We start from the raw sequence: 21,547 nt of genomic DNA on the forward strand, positions 1-21,547 counted from the left end.
CGATTCCGCATGGTACGGGATAAAATACTCGTTTATTCATGAGGCGACGCCAATTCCCTCCTCGAGGCGTCCTGTGAATAAACAGGAACCGGTGCGGCCTCCGAGTCGGGTCTAGCGCGCGCGATAAGGTTTTGCTTGCCTTCCAGGGCTGGTGGATTAACGTTAAGAGGTGTTCAAACGTGTTAACACCGCCACTCGGGAGGTGTTGACACGCTCCGTAGATGCGGGCGAGTGGCTGGCGCGAATTATTTGAAGGAGCGCTACTCGAGTACCAGAGTCCAGAGTTGTCACGCCGGCCACGCACGGCACACGCCCACGCGCTCGCTGGGCGGTGCTGAGACTGGCCGCAGCGCGATGAACGGCAACACGATGGGCCGTTTGCTTGTGCTGCATGCAAGCTGGTCTTCGAGCACCAGAATGCAGCGGCACACAGCTGCAAGCAATGCAAACTGCCGGTGCATTCGTGGGTGGTGTGCGATATGGTGTGGATGCCAGAAGAAGGCGAGTACTTCTGGCAAGCCCTGCCTCGAGGCGTACAACGCCAGCGGGTCGACTCGCCTGTGGAGCCCCCGGGCCAGGGTGGCGCTTGATGTCGGCACGACCGCATCGTCCGCACCGCCACCTGCAAGCCGTGCCTGGCGCAGCGCCGATGCTGCCTTTAGCACTTGTAGCGTGCGCACGTGGTGCGAGCGCACATGGTGCGGTGCGCGTACTTGAGCAGGCGGTGCGCGCCGCAGTTGGCGCAGGGGCCCTGGGAGTAGGGCGCGCGCGGCATTGACGCGGACCCAGGTATTTCTCGAGTATACCCGGGTTTTTGCAGGTATACCCGGGTTTTACCCGGAGGGTGTGTCAACACCGTGTTAACGGCTGTGTTAACGCTTGTTTTGGGACTGCCGTTCAACTGTGTTAACACCGACCTTTGCGCCAAGTGTTGACACGATCTGTAGTCAGAGCTGCCCCTGAGGTGTGTTAATGTTAATCCACCAGCCCTGTTGCCTTCCCTCCCTGGCTGGGACCCCGTGTTGCATGTCTGACTGAGTGACTGTCACTGTGCGATTTCGGGGCCCGGGGTTGTGCGTTTCTGTGAAGAGTCTCCCCCATCCCCAGGGCCTCCAGAGGGCTCGCACCTCAACCTCTCATGGACCAGCGCACAGCGCCTTACGCGTATTTTCTTCTCAATACCAAGGGTCTGTGAAGAGAATCATCTTCAACTTCGCCAAAGAGGTTGGCAGCCCGAGCGCCGTCGACCGCACCGACTACGGCAACAGCCTCCGGCAGCGCCCGGGGCTTCGCCCAGCACCGCTCGCAACAGCTCTCGCGCGCCGCCGTCTGTGGCGACGCGCAAAACATCAACAACGTTTGTTTTGTTTTGCAACAACGGTGCTCGCAACATGCGTGCGTGTCGCGCACTCATTCATGACCGGTCTCAATGTCCCACCCACCCCCCTGCGCGCGGGCCTTCTAGCTAGGCCCGCGGGTAGTCTCCCCCCACCCATCCCCAGGCAGGGCTTCCATCCAGGGCTCGCACGTCGCAACCTCAACCTCTCATAGACCAGCCAGCGCACAGCGCCATCATCTCAGGTATTTTCTTCAGTGTTGTGCGAGGGAGTTTAGTTGTAAAATTCTTCTCAATCTTCTCAATCTGCCAGTCCCGTGCCCAGTGTTGTGCGAGGGAGTTTTGCTGTAAAATTCTTCTCAATCACAAGTTGGGCTGAGCACAGTTTTCCGGAAAACAAAAAGGAAAACAGAGGATCCCCAGCACTTTGCGTTTCCGGAAATTTCCAGGGAAAACAGAGGGTGTTTGGTGCTCCATTCTGGAAACTCGCTGTTTTCCCTGAGTCTGAGAGCTGGTCTGGGGCAAAATCTGAGGCAAAATTGAGGAAATCGACAAAATACCCAGGCGGTCGCAGGGTAAATTCCAGGTATGCACGGGTTCTCCACAAAATTCCCGGCATTTTGCCGATTTGGCCTAAAATTTGGCTGATTTTGGGCCCAAACCAGCCTCAGACTCGGCTCAGAGCCCCCCAAAATTTGACGATTTCCACGGAGTTTTCCCGGGAAAATAGAAGAGGGTGCTGTAGAGAAAAAAGGAAAGGAAAACAGACGGGGTGCGAGAGGCAAACTGTGCTCAGCTCAAATTCACAAGGCCGTGAAAACACAGGGATTTTAGCCCAGTGTTGTGCGAGGGAGTTGGCCTGTAAAATTTCTTCTCAATCAAAGGCCGTGACAGCGAAGGACGATCGCGTTCACCAGCTTGGAGGCGCGCGTCGTACCAAAATTTAGTGCTGTCGACAAATGCTGCCACCATCGCTGCTGTCGACCATTCTAGTGTGCTCGGCGGCCGTAACGTCGGGCACGACTCTGGGCTTTGTCGGTGTTGGCGTGATGAATGAGGCGCTCGTGCGCGGGCTCTGCACGCTCGAAGTGCCGCCGGAGGCGGTCGTGCTGTCCCCTCGCGGCGCCGCCAAGGCCGCGTCCTTGTCGGAGGACTTCGAGGCGGCGACGGTCGCAGCGGACAACCAGCAGGTGCTGGACCGGAGCGACATCATATTTCTCGGCGTCCTGCCTGCCCAGCTCGAGGCGGTGTGCCGTGAGCTCCGCTTCGAGCCGAGGCACACCGTCGTGTCGCTCGTGTCCACCGCTCCGCTCGCGCTGCTGCGGGAATGCTGCAGCCCTGCGGGCAAAGTGATGCGCGCCATACCTCTGCCTCCGGTCGCGCAGCACCGAGGGGCGACCGTCATGTGCCCGCCCCATCCTGTGGTCACTCCGCTCTTCGAGTCGCTCGGCACTGCCGTGGCGGTGGAGGCCGAGGAGACCCTTCTCAAGCTGATGCCCGTCACGGCCCTCATGGGCCAGCTCTACGCGCAGCAGCGCACCACGCAGGGCTGGCTCGAGGCGCAGGGCGTGCCGCCGGAGACCGCGGCCGCCTGGACGGGCGCCGTCTACCACTGCGTCACGCACGGCTCTGCCGACGCGGGCCCGAGCACCTTCCGAGCGCTGGTCGAAGAGCAGACGCCGGGCGGGCTCAACGAGCAGGTCGTGCGGAGCTTGGGCGAGGCGGGCGCGTACGACGCGCTCGCCGCCGCGCTGGATACCTGTCTCGGGCGCATCACAAGCGCTTGCGGGTGCGCGGCGCCGGCGCCGGCGGGGCCAGAGGAGGCGTGCTAGTTGAGGAGTATATGAGAAGAGGGTACGAGCCGACGTGCTAACTGTCGACTCATTCTTGCGCCGCTCTTGGCATATCTCAAGTGGGAGATGTGAAACCCTGCTCCCGCCTCGCCCGGGGCCCTCGGCCTCGCCCCGCGAGGATCTCCACACGAGACCACGTGGGCGCGCGCACTTCGCTGCGGGCCCGGTCTGGGCGCGACGACGACCCATGCAAGCCCGCGGGAGAGAATTCGCTTTTTTCTTTGGTCAGTGCATGTCCATGTGGGGCCCGTCTCTCGCGTCTGACTGGTGGTGGTGCAGGACTGGTGACTCTCTCCGCGCACGGCCCACGGGGTCCGGGTCTCTCGCGTCTCAGAGGTTAGGTTAGGTAGGAAGCGTCTGAACCACAGCGTGTCCCGGTGCATATCCCGGGGGTGTTTCTCTTCTTATCCGTTACCATGTAGAGCAAGACCGAGGGCGGGCCCTTTCCCGGCTTTCGTGCTCGGGCCACCCTCTCGCCCTGGAAGGTGTCTCCCACAGAGTGCTATGTATGTAGGAAGGTGAAGGACAGCCAGGCTCGGACTGGACACCAACGCGGTATGGGTGGACGCTGGACAGATGATGACGGCACGCACGAGCGACTCACAGAAACAAAGAGGGCTCAAATAAAAAGAAAAAAGCTGGTTTCGCTACTGTGCCGTACGAAAGTCTGCCCAGGTTGGTCAGGACACGATCCCGGCGTGAACACGACTAACTGACGGATCCGCTCCTGACAGTCGCACGCGCCGCGCTGCGGCGCGTGCGACTGTCTTTGTTTGAAGTAAAAAGTCGAATCAGAGCGGCGTCGGCGGTGTCCTGAGTTTTCCTCCCACGGACCGCCCGTCCGGCACCGCTCCGGGACGCACGCCGGCGAAGCACCATCAAGCTGCTGTACGGCCCCGGCATCGCCTCCCCAGGCTTAGCTAAAGTGAGAGATATTGTGCACATGGTCTGTCTCTACAATATACTCACTGACACTGAACCTCCCAGAGCTCGTCCCGGTCCGCCACGGCCATCCTCGGCCTCCGGAGGGCCCCCGGCCGCGGCGCGGTGCGGCGGCGTCACAAATCCGACCACAGAGCACCGGGACGCGGTCGGGCGATCTGAGGCCCAGTGAGGCGTATGCATTGCCCATCCAGGGCTATCACCTGGACCTATCAACAGGCGCCTGCGGCGCCGTGCTCAGGAGCTGCTGCTCACACCTGTTCACACTTTGGTACGGTACAGTATCCAGCGTTTGCGTTGAGCGGGCACATGCAGGAACTGCTCGCTCTCGCAGACGCAGCCGACGCTGCAGAGGCAATCTCTGAGCCCTCGCCAAAGCGGGTGCGCACGCAGCCACTGCGAGTCCCTGAGTCCTTGGTCAACGCAGCAGCCGAGAGCCTGGCGCTGCTGCTCACCGGCGCGGTCCAAAAGGACGGGGAGGCAAGCAAGGAAAAGAAGCGCGCGAAAAAGGCTGGCCGCTCTGGCCGGTCTGGCCGGTCTGGCCGGTCTGGCTGGCTACGGAGCGACGGCAAGCGCTGGGACGGCGGGCGGTCTGGCCGGTCTGGCTGGCCACAACGCGCGCCCCCCGAGCTCTCGGGCACGATGGCTGACGTGGGCCGCATCGTGCTTGTGCCGCGCGCGTTGTGGCCAAACGAGCCGTGCACCGAGCAGCGCGGGCAGGGTTGGCTGGCGGTGATTCGAGAGGCCAAGCAGCGCCGCTGCACGGTCCGCTTTCTGAATACGGTGGCGGCGGACGAGCACCTAAGCGTCGATGTGCTGAAGCTGAAATACGACGGCTGCCGGGGCAAGCAATCGACCGCGTCGGTCAATGACCCGAAGCCAAAGGTCAAATCCACCAAGGAGCCGTCGGTGGCTGAGCCGGCTGCGGCGCCGCCCGCCGACGACGCGCCCAAGCCAGCGCGCAAAAGCCGCACCCGCCCGCCGCAGCCGCTCACCGGCACCTCCGCCGACGTGGGTCGGAAAGTGCTCATCCCGCACTCCGTCTGGCCCGACGAGACATGCAAAGAGGAGGATGGGCGCGGCTGGATGGCACGGGTCGTCAAGGTGCACCGCAAGGGCGTGTATGAGCTGCGCTTTTGCAAGGCGCGCGCGGCGGACGTGTGCCTTGCCATCGACGTGCTCGAGCCCATGCACAAGCGCCGCCCAAAGCCGGCCGACGACCCGACCAGGCCGGAGCTCGGCGCGCCGGCCGGCCGCTCCAAGCGAAAGCAACCCGACAAGCCGCGCGAGGCGGTGGCGCCCTCCGCGCTCGGCCTCTTTATGCGCGCTGAGATTGCGCGCCTGCGGCAGGCCAACCCGGGGATGGGCATCGGGCAGGCGCAGACGATCGCGGGCAGGAACTGGGCCACCAGCGAGGACAATCCGGAGACGAAGCGGCGCGGCGCGGCGCCGCACATCTTCCCCGAGCCGCGCGACGCGCAAGGGCGGCTCGTCCTGTGAGGTCGTGTGTTTAGTGTGGCGCTTGCAGCTACGTCGGTGCCTCTTGGGGGGCTCGGGGGCCCCCGGAGGCACCGTGCGCCGCGCAGCAGTGCGGAAACGGGGCCCCGGCTCTATTAGTCTCTATTAGCACCGACTTCCCGATCTAACCCGGTCTAACAGAGGGCAGATTTGGAGAGATCTCGAGGAGTACGTTCAGATAGATATAAGTGGGGGAAATGGTAAATTTTGAAAGTCGCACTCAAGCACGGCAAGCTCAGCACTGACTGTGGACACTATGGGGAGTCTACAGCTATGCCCCTTGCATCCAGGGACCGACCACACGAGGGCCCACGCCCGTCTCAAGACAGACAAATTTCGGTCACCGGCGCGCGCGCGGCGGCCGGCGCCTCCTCCTCCTCCTCCTCTTCAATGAGCGGCGTGCGGGGCGGGCCGGTGGCGCCCAGCTCGCGGGGATCGAGCCGCCACCCATACGAGACGGGCTTGTTCCACTTCTCGGGAAGAAAGGCGATCCATCTCTCCCCCGCCGGCTCGTCGTACTCGGGGTCGGCGTCCCAAGCCCAGAGCAGCATGCCGGCCGGGAGGATCTTGCGTGCGCGCGGGCTCCTCTTGTCGGTAAGGCCGTCCGCGACGCGCTTCACCCGGCCGGTGGCCCAGATCTTGACCGTCCTACCGTCCTCCTTGTATGGCCAGCACACCTCCAGCCACTTGCCCACGAGGCGCGTGTCGAAGGGGGGGGCCTCGCGGTCCTGCCGCACCTCGACGCTGTCCGAGATGCCCGCCGCCTCGCGCCGCTCCCGCGCGGCCTTCGCCTTCTCGAGGAGGTTCGAGACGTTGAAGATGCTCTGCTGCTCCAGGCGCAGCACGTCCGCGTCGGCGGTGCCCAGGGTCTTGATCGAGCGGACCTTATGTGAGAGAGGACAGGCGCACCCCCCCCCCCTCCCCAACACACCCAACCGACTACCATGGCGCAACCAACCCGAGACGAGACCTCGACCCGCACGCAGGGGTTCTAGACCACGCCGCCATGCCTCGGGATAAAACCCCCGTCGGCACGCTGACGGCGCGCTCGCCGCCCGGCGGCGAAGGCAGGCGGGTCGGCGCGCTGAGCCGCGTGATGCCCACGCCGTGGGCCAGCAGCGCTGGAGCGCATAGGTCGGGGCGCATAGGTTTTTATTAGCAACAAATCAAAAGATTTTTTTTTTCACCTGTGTCCGCATCGGCAACTGTGGCACGCTCGCTCCTCGCGATTTCAGATGGTTCCTCTTCCGTGGTGGCTGCGGCCTTTCACGAGCCATTTCTCCAAAGCGCCGCCGCCGCCCCGCTCCCCCCCCCGGCCGCCGCCGCCTCCGCCGCCTCCGTCCCGGCTGTGGCCCCTTTCGGGCGGGCGGCGAGGGGCCTGCCGCGTGCAAGGCTCGCGCGCCAGTCCCGTGCCCAGTGCGAGGCAGTTGTGTTGACGCGATCACCTTCGCCTGCCCTGGTCGCTCAGGCGGCAACACGGGCAGCTTCGACGAGATTTGGACGGTGGGAGAGTACCAATGCCAACAGCTGTGCGCCGCGTCGCCGGCCTGTGTGGCGATCGGCTATGTCTTTGCAGGCAGCGCTCGCGAGACCGCGCCCTGGAGCACGCAAACATAGACAGACCCCTGGAGCACGCAAACATAGACAGACAGACGAACAGACGACAGAGAGACAGCACTGCAGAGACAGCAGACATGCCGACAGCGTGTCCTGCCCCTGCCCCTGCCCCTGCCTCCTTCCCCCACAGGCCGCATGCAGAAGTGCGAGCTCCACAACGTCCGCCTTCACCGCCTACCCTTTGCGCCGCATGGCCGCAACGGCGTCTCTTCACGCGCCTAGTCTCGTGGGAATAGGCGCCCGCCCACACGACTTCCACTCGCGCTTGTAAACAGCGTCTCCTTTTACGCCCTCCGTAAGCTGTGGCACAGGCGCCTATCTACTCCATCATGCCGATCGGGTCCACGTCGTGCCGCATCAAGCCGGGCCTGACGCCGGCCGGTGTCCACACCACACACCCCTTCGGGGAGGAGGCGGCGCCAAAAGGCGAGACGAGCCGTCGAAACCGCGCCCCTCACGTGTGAGTATAGGCTTCCGAGCCTCCCCGACACGTCACGCCGCCGCCACGCCTCTCGCCCCAGCGCCGCCTCTCCCGCTGCCTCCGCCGTCGCCAGAGTCGCCGCCCTCGCCGAGCCCGCCGCCGCCCTCGCCGCCTCCGCCGTCGCCTCCGCCGCCGTCGCCACCACCTCCGTCGCCGCCGCCGCCCTCGCCGCCGCCCTCGCCGCCTCCGCCGTCGCCTCCGCCGCCCTCGCCACCACCTCCGTCGCCGCCGCCGCCCTCGCCGCCGCCCCCCTCGCCGCCGCCGCCGCCGCCCACGCCGCCGCCGCCGAGCAGACCTCCCCTTCCTCCGCCCTCGCCGCCGCCGCCGCCGCCGCCGCCCTCCCTTCCGCCCTTGCCGCCGCCGCCGTCGCCGCCTCCCTCGCCACCTCCCTCGCCTCTGCCCTCCGCCCCGCCCTCGCCGCCGCCGAACGACTGCCTCGCCTACGCGCAAGGAGAGGGCTCCAACTTTGTGCCCTGCACAGGCACGTCGGCGGCGGGGGTAGCGCGGCACATGCGCCGCGTCGACCTGCGCTACCACAACCTGCTCTCCTCCGCTTTCGACGGCGTCGACATGCGCGGTGCCAACTTGGACGGCGCCGACTTGCGCGGCAGCACCATGTACGACACCAACTTGGCCGGGGCGAGCCTGCGCGGCGCGCGGCTGGCGAAGGTCCAGTTGGCGCGCGCGAACCTGCAAGGCGCCAGACGGCCTCTCGGGCGCTGTGAGGGCGGCAGCGAGCGCGACAACGGTGAGCGTGTCGCGGGTTGTGGCACGCGGTAGGCGCTGACTTCACCGGCGCGGAGCTTCTCGAGGCTGACTTCACAGCGGCCGTCTTCACCGATGTTCACTCGCGCGGCTTGAAGTCGGAGAGAGCGGTCGCGACAATGGTGAGATGAGTTTGATGTGCGTAGGCCGACTTCAGCCGCGCGCGGATGGCCCGTGTCACCATCAAGCACATTTCTGAAGGGGCGCGGGCCATCTTCGACGGCGCCGACTTGCGCGACGCGCAGGTCACCGACAACGAGCTGCCCAACACCTCGTGGGTCGGCACCGAGTTGCACGCAGTGGCGATGGAGGACACCGGGCTGCAGGGCGCGCGCATCGAGCGGGCCGACCTCTCCGGCGCGCGCTTCGTCGACGTGCGCATGCAGGGGGCGCTGCTCCTGTCCACCTCCCTCAAAGGGATCAACATGCGCGCCGCCACCGGATGCTGCGCTCTAGGGCCGAGCCGCCGACACGACCTGACGCGGGGGGGTGCCTTGCCGACCGCTGTAGGAACGGCCCCGCCAACCTCACTCGCATCACCATCTCCAACTCGTCCTTCCAAGACGCCTTTCTGCCCGGAGCTCTGCTCGTGGAAGCTAACGCTCGCGGCGTGGACTTCTCGGGTCCCTTTCCTGTCGGCACTGCGACCGTCGCACGTTTGCACGCACGAAGCAGCGCCCCAAATATACCCCGAATAGGCGCTATCCTTCCGAACGCCGACTTCCGACACGCCCATGTCGATGGGAGCTCGTTCCGCGGTGCCAGGATCACGGACGCGGTCTTCTCTTGGTCACACCTCAACGCCACCGACTTTACCGATGCCGTGGGGGTGGGCAAGGCTTTGTGGACCGGCTTTCGAGGCACACCGGTCGGATTGCCGCCGGGCCTGCAGTCCCTGTTGAGATAGTCGTCGGCGCCCTTAGGGGTGGAGGTATCTAGATAGAGAGAAGAAAAACGACGCCGCCGTCTAACACAGAGAGTTTTAAGGTGTTTGGTGTCTCCAGACTTGAGACTATTTATTCGGATTTCGCGCCACGCGCGTTGGTGACATGGCCAGTTGGCAGGATCGTGCAGCTAGGGCGGGGACACATGTCCCTAAATCCCATCTCGTCTCAGAGTTTGACCGTTTTATTTATTTATTTATTGGCAGTTGCTCCCACATGCTGTATGCCCTTCTACCCCGCGCGATCCGCTTGGTCGTTGGTGCGTGCTGCCCGTCGGCGTCGCCGGCGTCCCTCGACATGAATGTCTCATCGTCGCTCGCCGTGCCACGTCGGCCAAAGGACTGGTATCATACCACAAGGTGGGCGGTTTTCACCGGATTTCGAGATCGGGGGTGATGCGAGGCGCGACTGGTATCGGGGCGTACGAGATCGCGGTGAGAGGCTCGCCAAGCACCGCTCAGCGGCGAGGGGGAGGGCGGTGGCGGCGGCGGCGAGGCGCGAGGCGGTGGCAGCGGTGGTGCGGACGGCGGGATTGACAGGGGAGGCGGCGGCCACGAGCGGAGCGGCGGCGAGAGGGGGGGCAGCGGCGAGGCGTGCCGGCGAGCGAGGCGCCCGCGCCATCAGAGGGACGCCGCCGCGAGATGGAGGGCGGCGGTGACGGACGGTCTCGGGCACCGCACCCGTGCTGCCACAAAGCACAATGTGCTGCCACAAAGCACCACTAGCGATTTCGCGCGGAGGGCGTAGTGAAGTGCTGGGGCGCTCACTGTGTGTTATTCGGGTGGGGATCCATCAGTGGTAAGCGGCTTTAGTCACAGATCCAAGCTTAGACGTCACACCAACACCACAAACACGCTCACTTCGCCGCTGCTGTAGATGGGCCTCCGCGGGCCCATGCTACGTCGAGGCACAGACCCGATCTCGGCACTCACGGGCTGCCACGCGCCCGCGCGCGGCGCGGGCCGCACCGCCCATGCCCCCGGGTCACCAACCCCGCCTCTCGGCCCTCTCGGCCCTCAGGAGCGTGCGGGAGACCGGCGAGGGGCGCGCCGCGCGCCGCCTGCAGAGCCGCCAGAGGCATTGTGCGTCGCCTCCGCTGGCGGGGTTCCCGCGCGCCCGCCCGCGCCCGCGCCCGCCCACGCCGCGCCCGCGGGCTCCGGATGCGCCGCCCTCCGTCTCCTTCTTCTCGATGGCAGTCCACGCGTGCTTGTCGACGGGTCGGCGGCGTGGTCGAGGGGACGCACTAATCCCGCGCCCCGGTTTTTTCGCCAGCCTAGTGCGTTCGGTTGATTGAGGAAACCCCTCGAGTTACAGGTCCTGGCTTCGGTTTCGCAACAGCTTCGTTTTCACAACACGGCCGCCTCGCGACGCCGCGCCGTCGTGCAGATCGTGTCCGAGCCATCCACAAGGCCGCCGGCACATGTGCCAATGTGCCCGGAGCGCAGGGAGTCGATGGGTGCCGCAGTCCAAGCGATCACTGCACTGCAGTGCTCGCTCGCACTGCGGCGCTGCGCCACGGCGGCGAAGCATGTCTGGACTTCAAGGACAGTGCTTCTCCGCTGCTCGAGGCTTGCGGCAAGGTCCAGGCCGACCACACAGAGCACCCGAGGCAGCTGGCGTGGCCTCACTCATGACCTGTGCTACCCGTCGGCGGGGCCAGCTGCGGTTTCACAACGCGCCTCATTTTTGGCACCCTCCTGCTAGCCGCTCATGAGTAGGGAGACCGTGTGTGGTGTCTTCGCGGCCTAGAGCACCCTCTTGGCAGTCTATATTCCGGATTTTAGCCCTCCTGTCGCATCTGGTGAGCCGTACCATAGCGAGGACCAAACGCGTTGTGAAACCAAAGCCAGGACCTGTAGCTGCTTAGTCGCGTGCGCGTATGCTCGCTGTCGTTGCAGTCTCTGGAGGCTGCGCCGCGGCTCCCGAGCGGCGCGTGACCCGTGCCAGTTTTGGTAAGGTTTTGCGCACCCTCTCAACTGACTCCCTGAGGCAGGGTGGCGCGGGTGCGGGGTGGCTCGGCAGCTCGGCGGGAGGCCTCCGACCCGGCTACCTTGTGCTGTTGAAGTTGCTGCAGGAGACGCCGATGACGATGGCGCTGTCCTCGCGGCTGACCAGCGTCCGGGCTCGCTGGCGCGCCGCCCGGGATAGCACTGACAGTCTGCCGGCGCAGCGGGCGCATTCGAATGCGCCCGCCGCGCCGGCAGACTGTTGGACGGCCACAGTCGCGAAAGTGGGGTGAAATCCGTGCGGCGCAGTGGCAGCGGTGGCCAGGCGGCCCCTCTCGGGGCCGCGTTGCGCAGGCGCGCCGCGCCATGAGCGGCGACCGTGGTGAGAACGCGATGTGCCACTTGCTCTCACTTAGCAGCTAACTATGATAGAACAAGTTTGAAAACCTGAGCGAAAAAACCGGGGGTCGGGATTAGTGCGAGGTCGCAGGCGGCCGCAACTCTGCCGCCGTCGCTCCGCCGGCTCTGACCGAGTATCGGGCGTTGAGGGCGGCGGCGCAAAGCGAGTCTGGCGCATCCATCGCCACGAGCCTCGCGGCCGCGGTCGTGGCACACCTGGTGGCGGCTCTCGGGGCCGTCTCTACGGTGCTCGACACCGTGTGAGGTCGCCGGCGGCCGCACCTCTGCCGCCGTCGCTCCGCCGGCTCTAACCGAGTATATCGGGCGTTGAGGGCGGCGGCGCAAAGCGGGTCTGGTGCGCCACGGCCACCACCCTTGCCACCGCCCTTGCCGCCGCCCTTGCCACCCTTTGCCGCCTTGCCTCCGCCGCGGGCGGCGGTGGGAGCGGCCTGCTGGGCTAGCATGTTGTCCTTGCTGGGGACGGGCACGTGGAACGTCAATTCATGTTCGAACGGCCTCCGGGATTCAAACAAAAAATAGCCGGGGCCCTCTCGCAACCCATCCGACCCCCCGGGACCCGTGGGCGTCGAAGAGGCGCTCTCGGGGGGCCGTTCTGAGTTCATGCTACCACGAAGCACACTGTGCTGCGTCAAAGCACCGGCCCCGAGTCCGCGGAGGCGAGAGGCGAGGCGGCGGCGGCGGCGGCGGCGAGAACGGCGGCACCGAGTTTGTCTCGGTGAGCGGAGCGGCGGCGGGAGGAGGAGCAGCGGGCGCTCGCTCGCTGTTGCGCTGTTTTGAGCCTGGGATCCCATGCCACTGCGACCGGCGTGCCCGGGAACGGAGATCGCGCGCGCGCCGCATTCACGACGCGCGCGCGATCTTCGCGGAGTCGGGTCCCCAGAGGGAAGCGGTCTTTTCGGCCGACGTCCAGCGGCGCGCAAGGAAGCAGGCGCAGCGCCGGCGGTGTCGCGCTGCATGGGCCAGCAGGGTGCAGTGGCGAGGGGCGGCGGGCTCGGACGTCCACCGAGTCGCTCCTTCGGCAGGGTCGCTCCTTCGACGGCGACGCCTTCGCCATGTCCAGGACGCGGCCGTCGAAAATCACAGCATTTCATGCAGGGGCTCGTGGTATTCGGCACACCTCCCTACCGGTATAATCCTACGCGCGAGGTTTTCTTTTTCTGCCATACAGCAGGTCTTTTTCTTACGGCCAACATGGCGAGGTGCTGGCGTCGCCCCACGCCGAAGCTCAGACGCCGAAACTCAAAACCGCGCCCTTCGCTGCCACAGGCACGTGCCTCTCTTTCCCAACTGGGTGGTGCGCCATGTGCGCAACCCGGACCTCAAGACCGCGCCGTTCCTCAAGCGGCCGGTGCTGCAGTTCCTCGTCTCGCCAAAGATGAACAAGCTCGAAATCGCCGAGTACCTGCGCAAGCTCTACGGCATGCCCGTCACCAAGGTGCACACCGCCAACTACGACGGCAAGGAGAAGCGCGACCCGCGCGATCCGACCAAGAGGCAAACACACCAACCCCGCCCGCCCGTCCACCAACCGCGCCAGGCCTCCTTCTCCGCCGGCAAGCGTCGAAGGCCAGTTGGTGAGAGACCGCACCGATCGGCTGTCGCGCAGGAAGAAAACCGCCGCGTACAAGAAAGCGTTTGTCTACCTCGCCGGTGCGCTCGGCCGCGCCTCTCCGCCTCTCTTTTCCCGCACGCCTGCGCCGCCCCGCACGCGCGCGTCTCTGGGTCCGCCTCCGCGCGCCCGTGCCGCGCCACACGCAACGTCTCTCACTGCCGTGGCTCCCGCCAACTCTCTAATACTCCCTCCCTCCGACTCCCTCCCCTCGCCGCCCGCACCTCCAGACGAGCAGGGGGCGCAGCGGCCGCGCTATCACGAGGTCGAGGCGCAGCTGACGCCCGAGGCGCTCGCGTCGTGGCCCGCCAAGCCTGGGCTGAGCGCGCGCGAGCTGAGAGAGCAGGCGGAGCGAGCAGGGCGAGAGGGGTGAGACCTGGTGAGAGCCTGAGACTCGCGGGCAGCGTCGGCGGCCCCTGTCGCCCGTGGGAGGACGAGGAGCTATCTTTTGTGTAGTCAGTCGGATTGTGTGAATCGTACATGATTTATCATCGAACGTATAATCTCCACGTAGCGCAAACCTAGGCCAAACCGACCACGCCTCCACGAACCTGCTCACAGTGTCAATGAGAGTAATCAGTAAAAATAAAAAAGCCTATAAAACAAGAGAGCGCCATGCTGCCTGCTCTACTGGGGTCACGTGATGTCACTCGACCGCGGGCCTGTCCGGAATGACACCGTCGACAAGCCAGCACCCGGCGACCGATTCAGCGTGGTACTGCGCCGCCAGCTCGTCGCGCACGGTGTACGTGCCCGTCTCTTTGTCCAAGGACAGGAGGAGCTCCGCGGCCGCTGGGTGCTGCAGCCGCTCGCTCACCGGCGAATCGGGAACGATGTTTTCCTCTGCCACGTATGACATCTGCGCGCCAGGGCGGTCGCGCTCATCGACGAGCACATTGTAAAAGGGCTGCATGCGCCCGCGCGTGAGCCCTTCGACGTTCATCATTTGCATCCACTCCTCACTCTGTGTGCACTCCAGGTCGTAGCCAACGATGACACCTCGATACTCATACTTTCGGTGTCGCAGCGCCTGACCGATGCTGAAGGTGGCGGCTTGTTCGCCCTGTTGAGAGAGCTCCCAGCTGTAGTCGACAAACGGGTCCGCCACCGCAAATGGTGCACTGCTGCTGCCGGCCGGCCGCACGCGCACGCGACACCGCCACTTCCGCGGCGACACCGACAGCACCGACAAGATCTCAAAGCTCGTACACCCGACCAGAGGAGCGTACGCCGGCGTCTGCTTCACCATCCGCTCGAACTTGGTCCACGGCCCAGTGGCTCTCCGGTTGTTGGGCGATGCGAAAGAGAAGCAGCACCTGACGTCGCCACGCTGGAGCGCCGTCAGCTGCGCCTCGACGACTGCTTGCGGTGCGAGTCCGCGAGCCGGGGCGTGTGGAACTACGACTGCTAGTGAAAAGATCGCAGGGAAGACGGCGGCCAACATTCGGGCAGGATTCGAGCGCTGTTTCCGGGGCACTCTTTCCCAAAATACCGTCGGGTAAACAGCAATAGATCCGGGTGTAGTGCCGGATCAGTTCCTGGAGCCTTGGGGCAAATGTAGATTTCCCGAAATATTTTGAGAAATATAACAGCCTTGTTCGGAAGGAGAAATTTCCGGAAATTTACCATACCTGTGTTGACGCGAATGACACTGACGCCTGAATGACACTGACGCCCGATGACCTGCTTGACCGGTGACCGATGACCGCTGACCGCTGACCGATGACCAGCGTCAGCCTCTCCGCGGAGGCGCACCATCACTGCCGCGCGGGCCTGCCGGCTCAAGCAAGGCACGGCAGGCCCGCACGGTGCCTGGTCCAACATGGGGGACACCTTGTTTCCTTACACGGAAAGGGGCGAAACTTGAGCATGGAGTGACGGGGCGAAGAAATTTCTCGCAAATTTGCCGTGGCGGGGCACGAAATAAAGACGAAAGAAATGAAAGAAATATCCTTACGCTGGGCAGGAAATCTACATTTGCCCCAACTGGAGCCAGGGGGACCGATTCGCACTTGCCAAGGGACCAATTGCTGGAAGCCTGCGCAGCCTGCGCTCCGGCCGGCAGAGGGCTTGCGACCCGTGGCAGGGTGACAGCCCGCCGGTGGGCGAGCCAAACTCTGGCGGAGGCAGCCCGCTCAGCCCCAGGCGCCCCTCGAACCGGAGGGTGGTCTGCCGCCGCTGCGCGGTCGGCGCGCCGAGGGCGGGAGACATATCGCAGCTTCGCGCCACAGGTAACCTGGGGACCGATTCTCGACCCCAAGTTTGGCAGCGCGCGGGCAGTGTGAAGGATCGATTGCTGTACAACGAGGGACCGATTCCGTGAGGGCCGGGTATCGATTAGGCCGCTTGAGGGCCGGATCTATTGCTGTTTACCTCATCTTAAAATAGAGACCCGACGGTACCTCCGCTGGGATCTGGGTAAACTCTAGGATTCCTACATTCGCCGCGGGATGATGTGAGTCGCCTGTAGAGCGATGTAGAGGCGCTCTACAACGTGAAATCTCTACAACAAGATCTACATCATAACCCGCGAACGAGGCACGGTCGCTCTCCGACATGAGGCGCGTTGCACTTGCCAATGCTGCCCACTGACTGGCCGGCGCCTCGGTCGGCGCGTCAGCTCGGCTCGGCGTAGCGATAGTGGCCAGCGCAACTCGCCTGGACTCAACGCTCAGCCAGGAGCTCCCGCACGCGCTGGCGCGAGTCATGGCGCATGCAACGCTCAGCAATGATCGCCTCGCCTCGTGCAAATGCGACCGTCCTCGCAGCCGACAGTCCACCGCCTGCTAAAGAAGCACAGCGACGAATGCGGCACCGGCGACGCATGGCAGGCTGGTCATGACGCAGTCATAGGGTGTTGTGTGCCGTCAGAGTGACTCTCTGTGTGTGAGTGTGTCAGGGATAGTCAAGCCCGTCCATCAGAGATCCAGTAAGCTCGGAGACACCCCATTGGCGCGGCTCGACCTCTTTGAGTCACTGCCTTCCCGGCGGTTTGGCTGTAGACAGTAGAGCCTCTACAACCATCTCTACAGCAAATCGCGCTCTACATCGCTCTACAGGCGACTCACATCGTCCCGCGCCGGATGTAGAGCTCTACAGCTCTACAGCACTCTACAGTCTCTACAGCTCTACAGCGCTCTACACTCTATACACCCTCTACACCCTCCCTCAGTAAACAGGCCGGTGCCAGCCCACGAGCGGTCGTCTCTCGACACGAGCGGCACGCTGGGCCTGGGGTGGGTGGGGGCGTCAATCAACACAGATGGATGGAGCTTCCGCTTTCCTTATTATCCACCGTTCCATTGGTGTGGTGGCGAGATCCAGCAAGAACATGGATGTGTGGCGGCGAGGCGCGCGGCCCGTCCCGGGTTGTGACACATAGAGTATAGGTCTAGGTAGGGCCTAGGGGCGGGCCGCGCACGCCGCCCCGCGACGCGCCGCGCTTCAGAGATGGGGAGGAGTAGAGCTGTTTAACATTAACTTTGGGCCTAACAGTTGCGCTAGTGTTGGCTGAAATCCTTAACGTTGTTCAAGTGTTCACCCCAGCCCATGCTGTTACTGGTTGTTACTGTTGTTACTGTTGTTCAGCGGTCAGCAAGCAGAAAATGCCAAAAAACCCCGGGTAAAACCCGAAAATACCCGGATTTTTCCGGGTATTTTCGGGTATTACCCGCACTGAACGCTCTCTGGAGATCGTCGTGGGTCACTGCCAGGCCTTCCTTATTGTTGTTCAGCCGGCCTAACGTTAGCTACTGTTGTTGGGGAGCCCCACTGTTGTTCTGTTGTTACTGTTAACACTAGCAACACTGTTCAGCTCCCAACGTTAAACAGCTCTAGGGAGGAGAGCCTATCGCGGCTTTGCCTTTACCTTAGAGAGATCGTGTTAGCCGCGGTGGGGGCCGATTTTTCGCGAGTTTTGGGATCCCTAGAGCTAGACCCCCTAGACGGCAAGGAGCCCGAGCACAGCCTTTTCTTTGCGAAAAGAAAGATCGAAAACCTCCCCTCCGTTCTCATGCCGTGTCGCGCGCCTCGGCGAGGAGCGACCGGATCCGCTGCTCGACGCCGTCGATGTCTCCGCCCACCACGGGAAGGTCCTCCTCCTCCGCGTCGCGGAAGAACTTGAAGGTTGGGAACGAGTCCACCTGGAGGCCACAGCACGAGGGGCTGGGTGGATGCCTGCGGAGACAGTGTGCCCATCTTTCTTTGTGAACCGGGACGCCCCTCGGAGCTCTCTGCGGTATGCTCCCCCCATCTCGTGAGGCGCGTCCGCGTTGTTCGTCACCTGGTGGTCCCCCATCAGCTGCGGCGTCATCTCCGCGTCGAGCCGCGCAAACGTGACGCCAGCGAACTCCGGCTTGAGCGAGAGCGCGGCGAAGAGCGGCTTGACGGCGGCGCACGGGCCGCACCACGGCGCGCCAAAGTCGGCGACGAGCAGCCCGCCTGCAGGGACAGGCACGCGATGGCGCGGGGAAGGCTCGCTGCAGTGCGCACAAGGTGGCGCGACCAGGCAGCCCGCCCCCAGAGGCAGCAGGTCGTATCGCTCCACCTCGGCTACTTCTCGGCTATCTCGCGCCCCCCGGGGCCATCAGCAAGTCGTACCACGCCTCGGCGCTCTCCACCGCCACCACCCGCCCCTCGCCCGCGCCTCCGCCCGCCGCCGCCTCCGCCTCCTTGCGCAGCTCTGCCAGCTGGGCCGTCAGCGCCTCGACCGCCGCCGGCCCGCCGCCGAGGGCGCTCTCCACGCGCGCCGCGTTGTCGCCGTGCGCGAGCAGCTCGGGCACCTGCCTCGCCGCCAGAGGTGAGAGGCGCGTGCTACTTTCGCCACGCCGCGTGCGAGAACCAGCAGGGTGTGCATGCGGCGTCGCGCCCTGCCGGCAGAACCGTGTGTGCCGTCCCGCATCTAGCGCCAAAGCACGTGCGGCGCGCGCAGCTCTGCCGCAACCGTCTCCAGCAGCGGCGCGGGCAGCGCCCGGCACGCCGCAGGCAGCGCGCCGGAGAAGCGGGTTGGCCAGCCAGCCTCCCGATACTGCGCGGCGGTCAGTGCGTGGCGGAGGTGCGCCGAGCCGCGTCGCAGCTCGGTCGCCGCGTCGGCGGTGGCCGGCAAGACAAACTCCTCTGCGCCCCCGCCGCCGATGCTGCACACACCGCCCTCGCACACCGGCTGCGCTGCCGCCCGCTCGAAGCCGAGGGCGGCGAGCGCGTCCGCCGCGGCGGGCAGGCTGGCGAGGCCGCGCTGGAAGGCCTGTCGGCAGATGGTAGAGGTGTGAAGAGACGGCCGCTTCATGCGTCCACGGCAGGGGCTGTGGCGAGGTTGCAGCTTGAGCGCCTTGGCGGACGAGCGGATGGTGCGGAACTTGGCGTTGTCCGGATCGGCGAGAGCGTTGTCGCAGTACCGCAGCAGGAGCGACACGCATCGCGCAAAGGCCGCGTCCGAGCCGCTCTGCCGCTGCAGCCCGTCCAGGGCAGCGGAGAGCGCCGCTGGCGGCGGCTCTTCCCTCGGCGGCGGCTCCGCCTGGGGCGGCCGCGCCTCGTACCACGGCGCCGCTGCGTCGCGGGAAGACGCTGCGGCCGGCGTCGCGAAGGCTCTCTCGATGTAGTCAAGAGCCGCCTTCGATGACGATGCCGCGAGCGCTTCAATGACGATGCCGGCGGGACGGTGAGCGGCGGTGAGCGGCAGCACGCGCGGACCAGCGTGTTCGCGCGGACCAGCGGAGGCCGGCAGCGGCAGAGAGCTGCCGATGGGCGGCGCGGGCAGCGAGCCGACCAGGCCGAGCAATAGAAGGAGGTCCATGTGGTTGGGTGGGGGCGGTGGACCCCGGCCAGGCTCGCCTCCACACCACAGCCTTCCAGGCCTCAGCTACGCCTTGGGTTTCAAACACCCCGCGGCCAGCACACAGGCTCGACGGAGTTGCGCCGACAGGCGAAAGAAGCCGCGAGAACAAGGGACCGGCAGGCGGCGGCGTCGCAGGACGGGGCAGAAGAGAACAACGCGACAGAGGAGGAAGTGACAAGGGAGAGAACGACGAGGGTGGGACGACCGCGTGGTGGCATGAAGGTTGCAGCGAGAATCAGCGAGAGACTGCGAAGAGAGATAGGAAGAGGCAGACTCCCTAGGGTGGGCGACGGATAGCGCACCACACACCTCTCCTTAAAATCCCTGTGTGGTGGCGGCGTGCCGTCCTCCCATCCCTCCCTTGGGTTGTCTGTTTTCTTTCTTTCTTTACACAGGTGCGAACTGGCGCGTGCTAGTACTATCACCGGCACACCAGCAGCCTCAGCTGCGCGTTGGGTTTCTTGCCGTCGTCCCTGGCTGTGGGCAGGGGCCCGCCCCGCACACAGCGGGTCCCCAAGGGTGAATCAGCTTCGAAAATCCCGCCGCCTCGCCGCTACCTCGCCCGCTCGCGCCCGACTTTCCACCTCCTCGTGACCCAACCCGCCACCCCCCTCGCCCGTCACGCCGTCACCCTCCCGCCGCCTCGCCGCTACCTCGCCCGCTCGCGCCCGACTTTCTACCTCCTCGTGAAACACCCCGCCACGTCAGTCACCCTCCCGCCGCCCCGCTGCTCGCTTGCCCGCTCTGCCCAGCCGACCGACGCCCCGCCATCCGTTGCCGTTAGTTATGCCGCCGCTCCTTACTGTCCGCCGTGCCGTCGTTCTTTACCATACCGCGCCGCCTTTCCATACTTCCTGCTTCGACGGGGTTTGTGTTGAGGAGTGACCCGTGCCGCCGTGTGCCCCGCAGCGGCCTCGCTGGGCCAGAAAGTCGGCCCCGAGTGCCAGCAGCAGCCTCATTGAGCCAGAACGTCGGCTCGCGAGGTGTGGGTGCTAGTATGAGCCCGATCCGTCGCAGTGCTCTTGCAGAGGCGGTTAGTGGTGCACTAACCCCGAGAAACCCGTCGGGTCACTCCTCATCGCAAACCCTGTCAGCAGTCCTCCTCCAGGAATGTACGTAAGAGCCACATACATTGAGAGAGAGAGAGAGACATTGAAATAACCAAATCACTCCCACTCGGGAGATCTGCTCTACCCCTCCCCTCCCGAGGCAGAGCTGCGCAGTGCTCTCGGGGCGTTTGAGAACCCGCGTTACGAGGAGGGCCGGTGGCGCGTGCGCTTCCCAACACACGCGGCGGCGGGGGCGGCGGTCGTGGCAGCCACGGCAGCAGTGCGCTGCCGGGCGCCATCGCTGCCTTCCTCTTCTACAACGGCCGCCCCCTTACCCCGCTCGCGGGTGCGCTGTGGTTGACCGCCGCCATCACCACCACGCTATTGCAATACAGCGACTGCTTCAGCGCCACGCCCCTCTCCGCTGGCAGGTGGACGACTTTTGAGAGCGCCGTGAGCACCGAAGCGCTCGCGCAACTCGCATACTACCCAGGGCTGGGCAAGCTGCTGGAAGAGCGGCTGCCGCCCAAGGTCATCGAGATCGACGGCGAGGGGCCCCGTGTGGCAGAGATGGAGGACCGCGCCGACGAGGGGATGGGGCCGCGTAACAAGCGCGTGATCGCCGCGATCCAGGAGGCCGCCTTCACGGGCAAGGGTGACAAGCCGGTGGTCGTCCAGCTGTACCGTGACTATGCTGTCAAGGTGCAGAACGCGCTGGCTGGCTCGGGCGAGAGGTCGAAGGGGGAGTACGAGGGCGAGCGCAACGCGGCGGGAGAGAGGGAGGGGCGCGGCGTCATGCGGCGCGCCAACGGCGACGTCTACGACGGCGAGTGGAAGGCGGGTAAGCGGGGGGGGCGCGGCATCATGCGGTACGCTAACGGCAACGTCTACGACGGCGAGTGGAAGACAGGCTTGGTCGAGGGGCGCGGCGTCTACCGGTACGCCAACGGCAACGTCTACGACGGTGAGTGGAAGGCGGGTAAGAAGGAGGGGCGCGGCGTCTACCCTTTCGCCGAGGGCGACGTCTACGAGGGCGAGTGGAAGGCGGATAAGGAGGAGGGGCGCGGCGTCTCCGGTGCGCCAACGGCGACATCTACGACGGCGAGTTCAAGGCGGGTAACAGGGAGGGGCGCGGCGTCGTCCGGTTCGCCGACGGCAACGTCTACGACGGCGAGTACAAGGCGGATGAGAGGGAGGGGCGCGGCGTTTTCCGTTGCGCCAGCGGCAGTGTGGA

The 21,547-nt window shown here is 65.2% G+C and overlaps 8 protein-coding genes across 8 annotated transcripts; 6 read left to right on the forward strand and 2 right to left on the reverse strand.

Annotated features, from left to right (window-relative positions):
• Positions 1–2,295: 2,295 nt before the first annotated feature.
• Positions 2,296–3,168, forward strand: EMIHUDRAFT_111791 (hypothetical protein; the record flags this gene model as incomplete). The annotated part of the gene is made up of 1 exon (XM_005785890.1): positions 2,296–3,168. The coding sequence occupies one exon, from the start codon at positions 2,296–2,298 to the stop codon at positions 3,166–3,168; it is 873 nt and encodes a 290-aa protein (XP_005785947.1).
• A 1,272-nt stretch (positions 3,169–4,440) lies between these two features.
• Positions 4,441–5,631, forward strand: EMIHUDRAFT_229673 (hypothetical protein; the record flags this gene model as incomplete). The annotated part of the gene is made up of 1 exon (XM_005785891.1): positions 4,441–5,631. One exon carries the CDS (start codon positions 4,441–4,443, stop codon positions 5,629–5,631), a length of 1,191 nt encoding a protein of 396 aa, XP_005785948.1.
• Positions 5,632–7,166: 1,535 nt separating this feature from the next.
• On the forward strand, positions 7,167–9,483 carry EMIHUDRAFT_229675 (hypothetical protein; the record flags this gene model as incomplete). Its single annotated transcript, XM_005785892.1, has 9 exons — positions 7,167–7,215; positions 7,397–7,425; positions 7,578–7,647; positions 8,229–8,495; positions 8,528–8,634; positions 8,659–8,912; positions 9,023–9,135; positions 9,211–9,380; positions 9,463–9,483. 9 exons carry the CDS (start codon positions 7,167–7,169, stop codon positions 9,481–9,483), a joined length of 1,080 nt encoding a protein of 359 aa, XP_005785949.1.
• A 1,852-nt stretch (positions 9,484–11,335) lies between these two features.
• EMIHUDRAFT_229676 (hypothetical protein) lies at positions 11,336–12,065 on the forward strand (the record flags this gene model as incomplete). Its single annotated transcript, XM_005785893.1, has 3 exons — positions 11,336–11,686; positions 11,757–11,784; positions 11,893–12,065. 3 exons carry the CDS (start codon positions 11,336–11,338, stop codon positions 12,063–12,065), a joined length of 552 nt encoding a protein of 183 aa, XP_005785950.1.
• A 1,132-nt stretch (positions 12,066–13,197) lies between these two features.
• Positions 13,198–13,804, forward strand: EMIHUDRAFT_314013 (hypothetical protein; the record flags this gene model as incomplete). The annotated part of the gene is made up of 3 exons (XM_005785894.1): positions 13,198–13,341; positions 13,433–13,472; positions 13,662–13,804. 3 exons carry the CDS (start codon positions 13,198–13,200, stop codon positions 13,802–13,804), a joined length of 327 nt encoding a protein of 108 aa, XP_005785951.1.
• A 273-nt stretch (positions 13,805–14,077) lies between these two features.
• On the reverse strand, positions 14,078–14,875 carry EMIHUDRAFT_111793 (hypothetical protein; the record flags this gene model as incomplete). The annotated part of the gene is made up of 1 exon (XM_005785895.1): positions 14,078–14,875. The coding sequence occupies one exon, from the start codon at positions 14,873–14,875 to the stop codon at positions 14,078–14,080; it is 798 nt and encodes a 265-aa protein (XP_005785952.1).
• Positions 14,876–17,339: 2,464 nt separating this feature from the next.
• EMIHUDRAFT_363972 (hypothetical protein) lies at positions 17,340–17,985 on the reverse strand (the record flags this gene model as incomplete). Its single annotated transcript, XM_005785896.1, has 1 exon — positions 17,340–17,985. A coding segment is annotated over exon 1 (187 nt), but the record flags the coding sequence as incomplete, so codon positions are not given.
• Positions 17,986–21,057: 3,072 nt separating this feature from the next.
• Positions 21,058–21,381, forward strand: EMIHUDRAFT_48202 (hypothetical protein; the record flags this gene model as incomplete). The annotated part of the gene is made up of 1 exon (XM_005785897.1): positions 21,058–21,381. A coding segment is annotated over one exon (324 nt), but the record flags the coding sequence as incomplete, so codon positions are not given.
• Positions 21,382–21,547: the final 166 nt, after the last annotated feature.

The sequence above is a fragment of the Emiliania huxleyi genome, assembly GCF_000372725.1.
Source record: "Emiliania huxleyi CCMP1516 chromosome Unknown EMIHUscaffold_157, whole genome shotgun sequence".
In the NCBI taxonomy this organism is placed as follows: domain Eukaryota; phylum Haptophyta; order Isochrysidales; family Noelaerhabdaceae; genus Emiliania; species Emiliania huxleyi.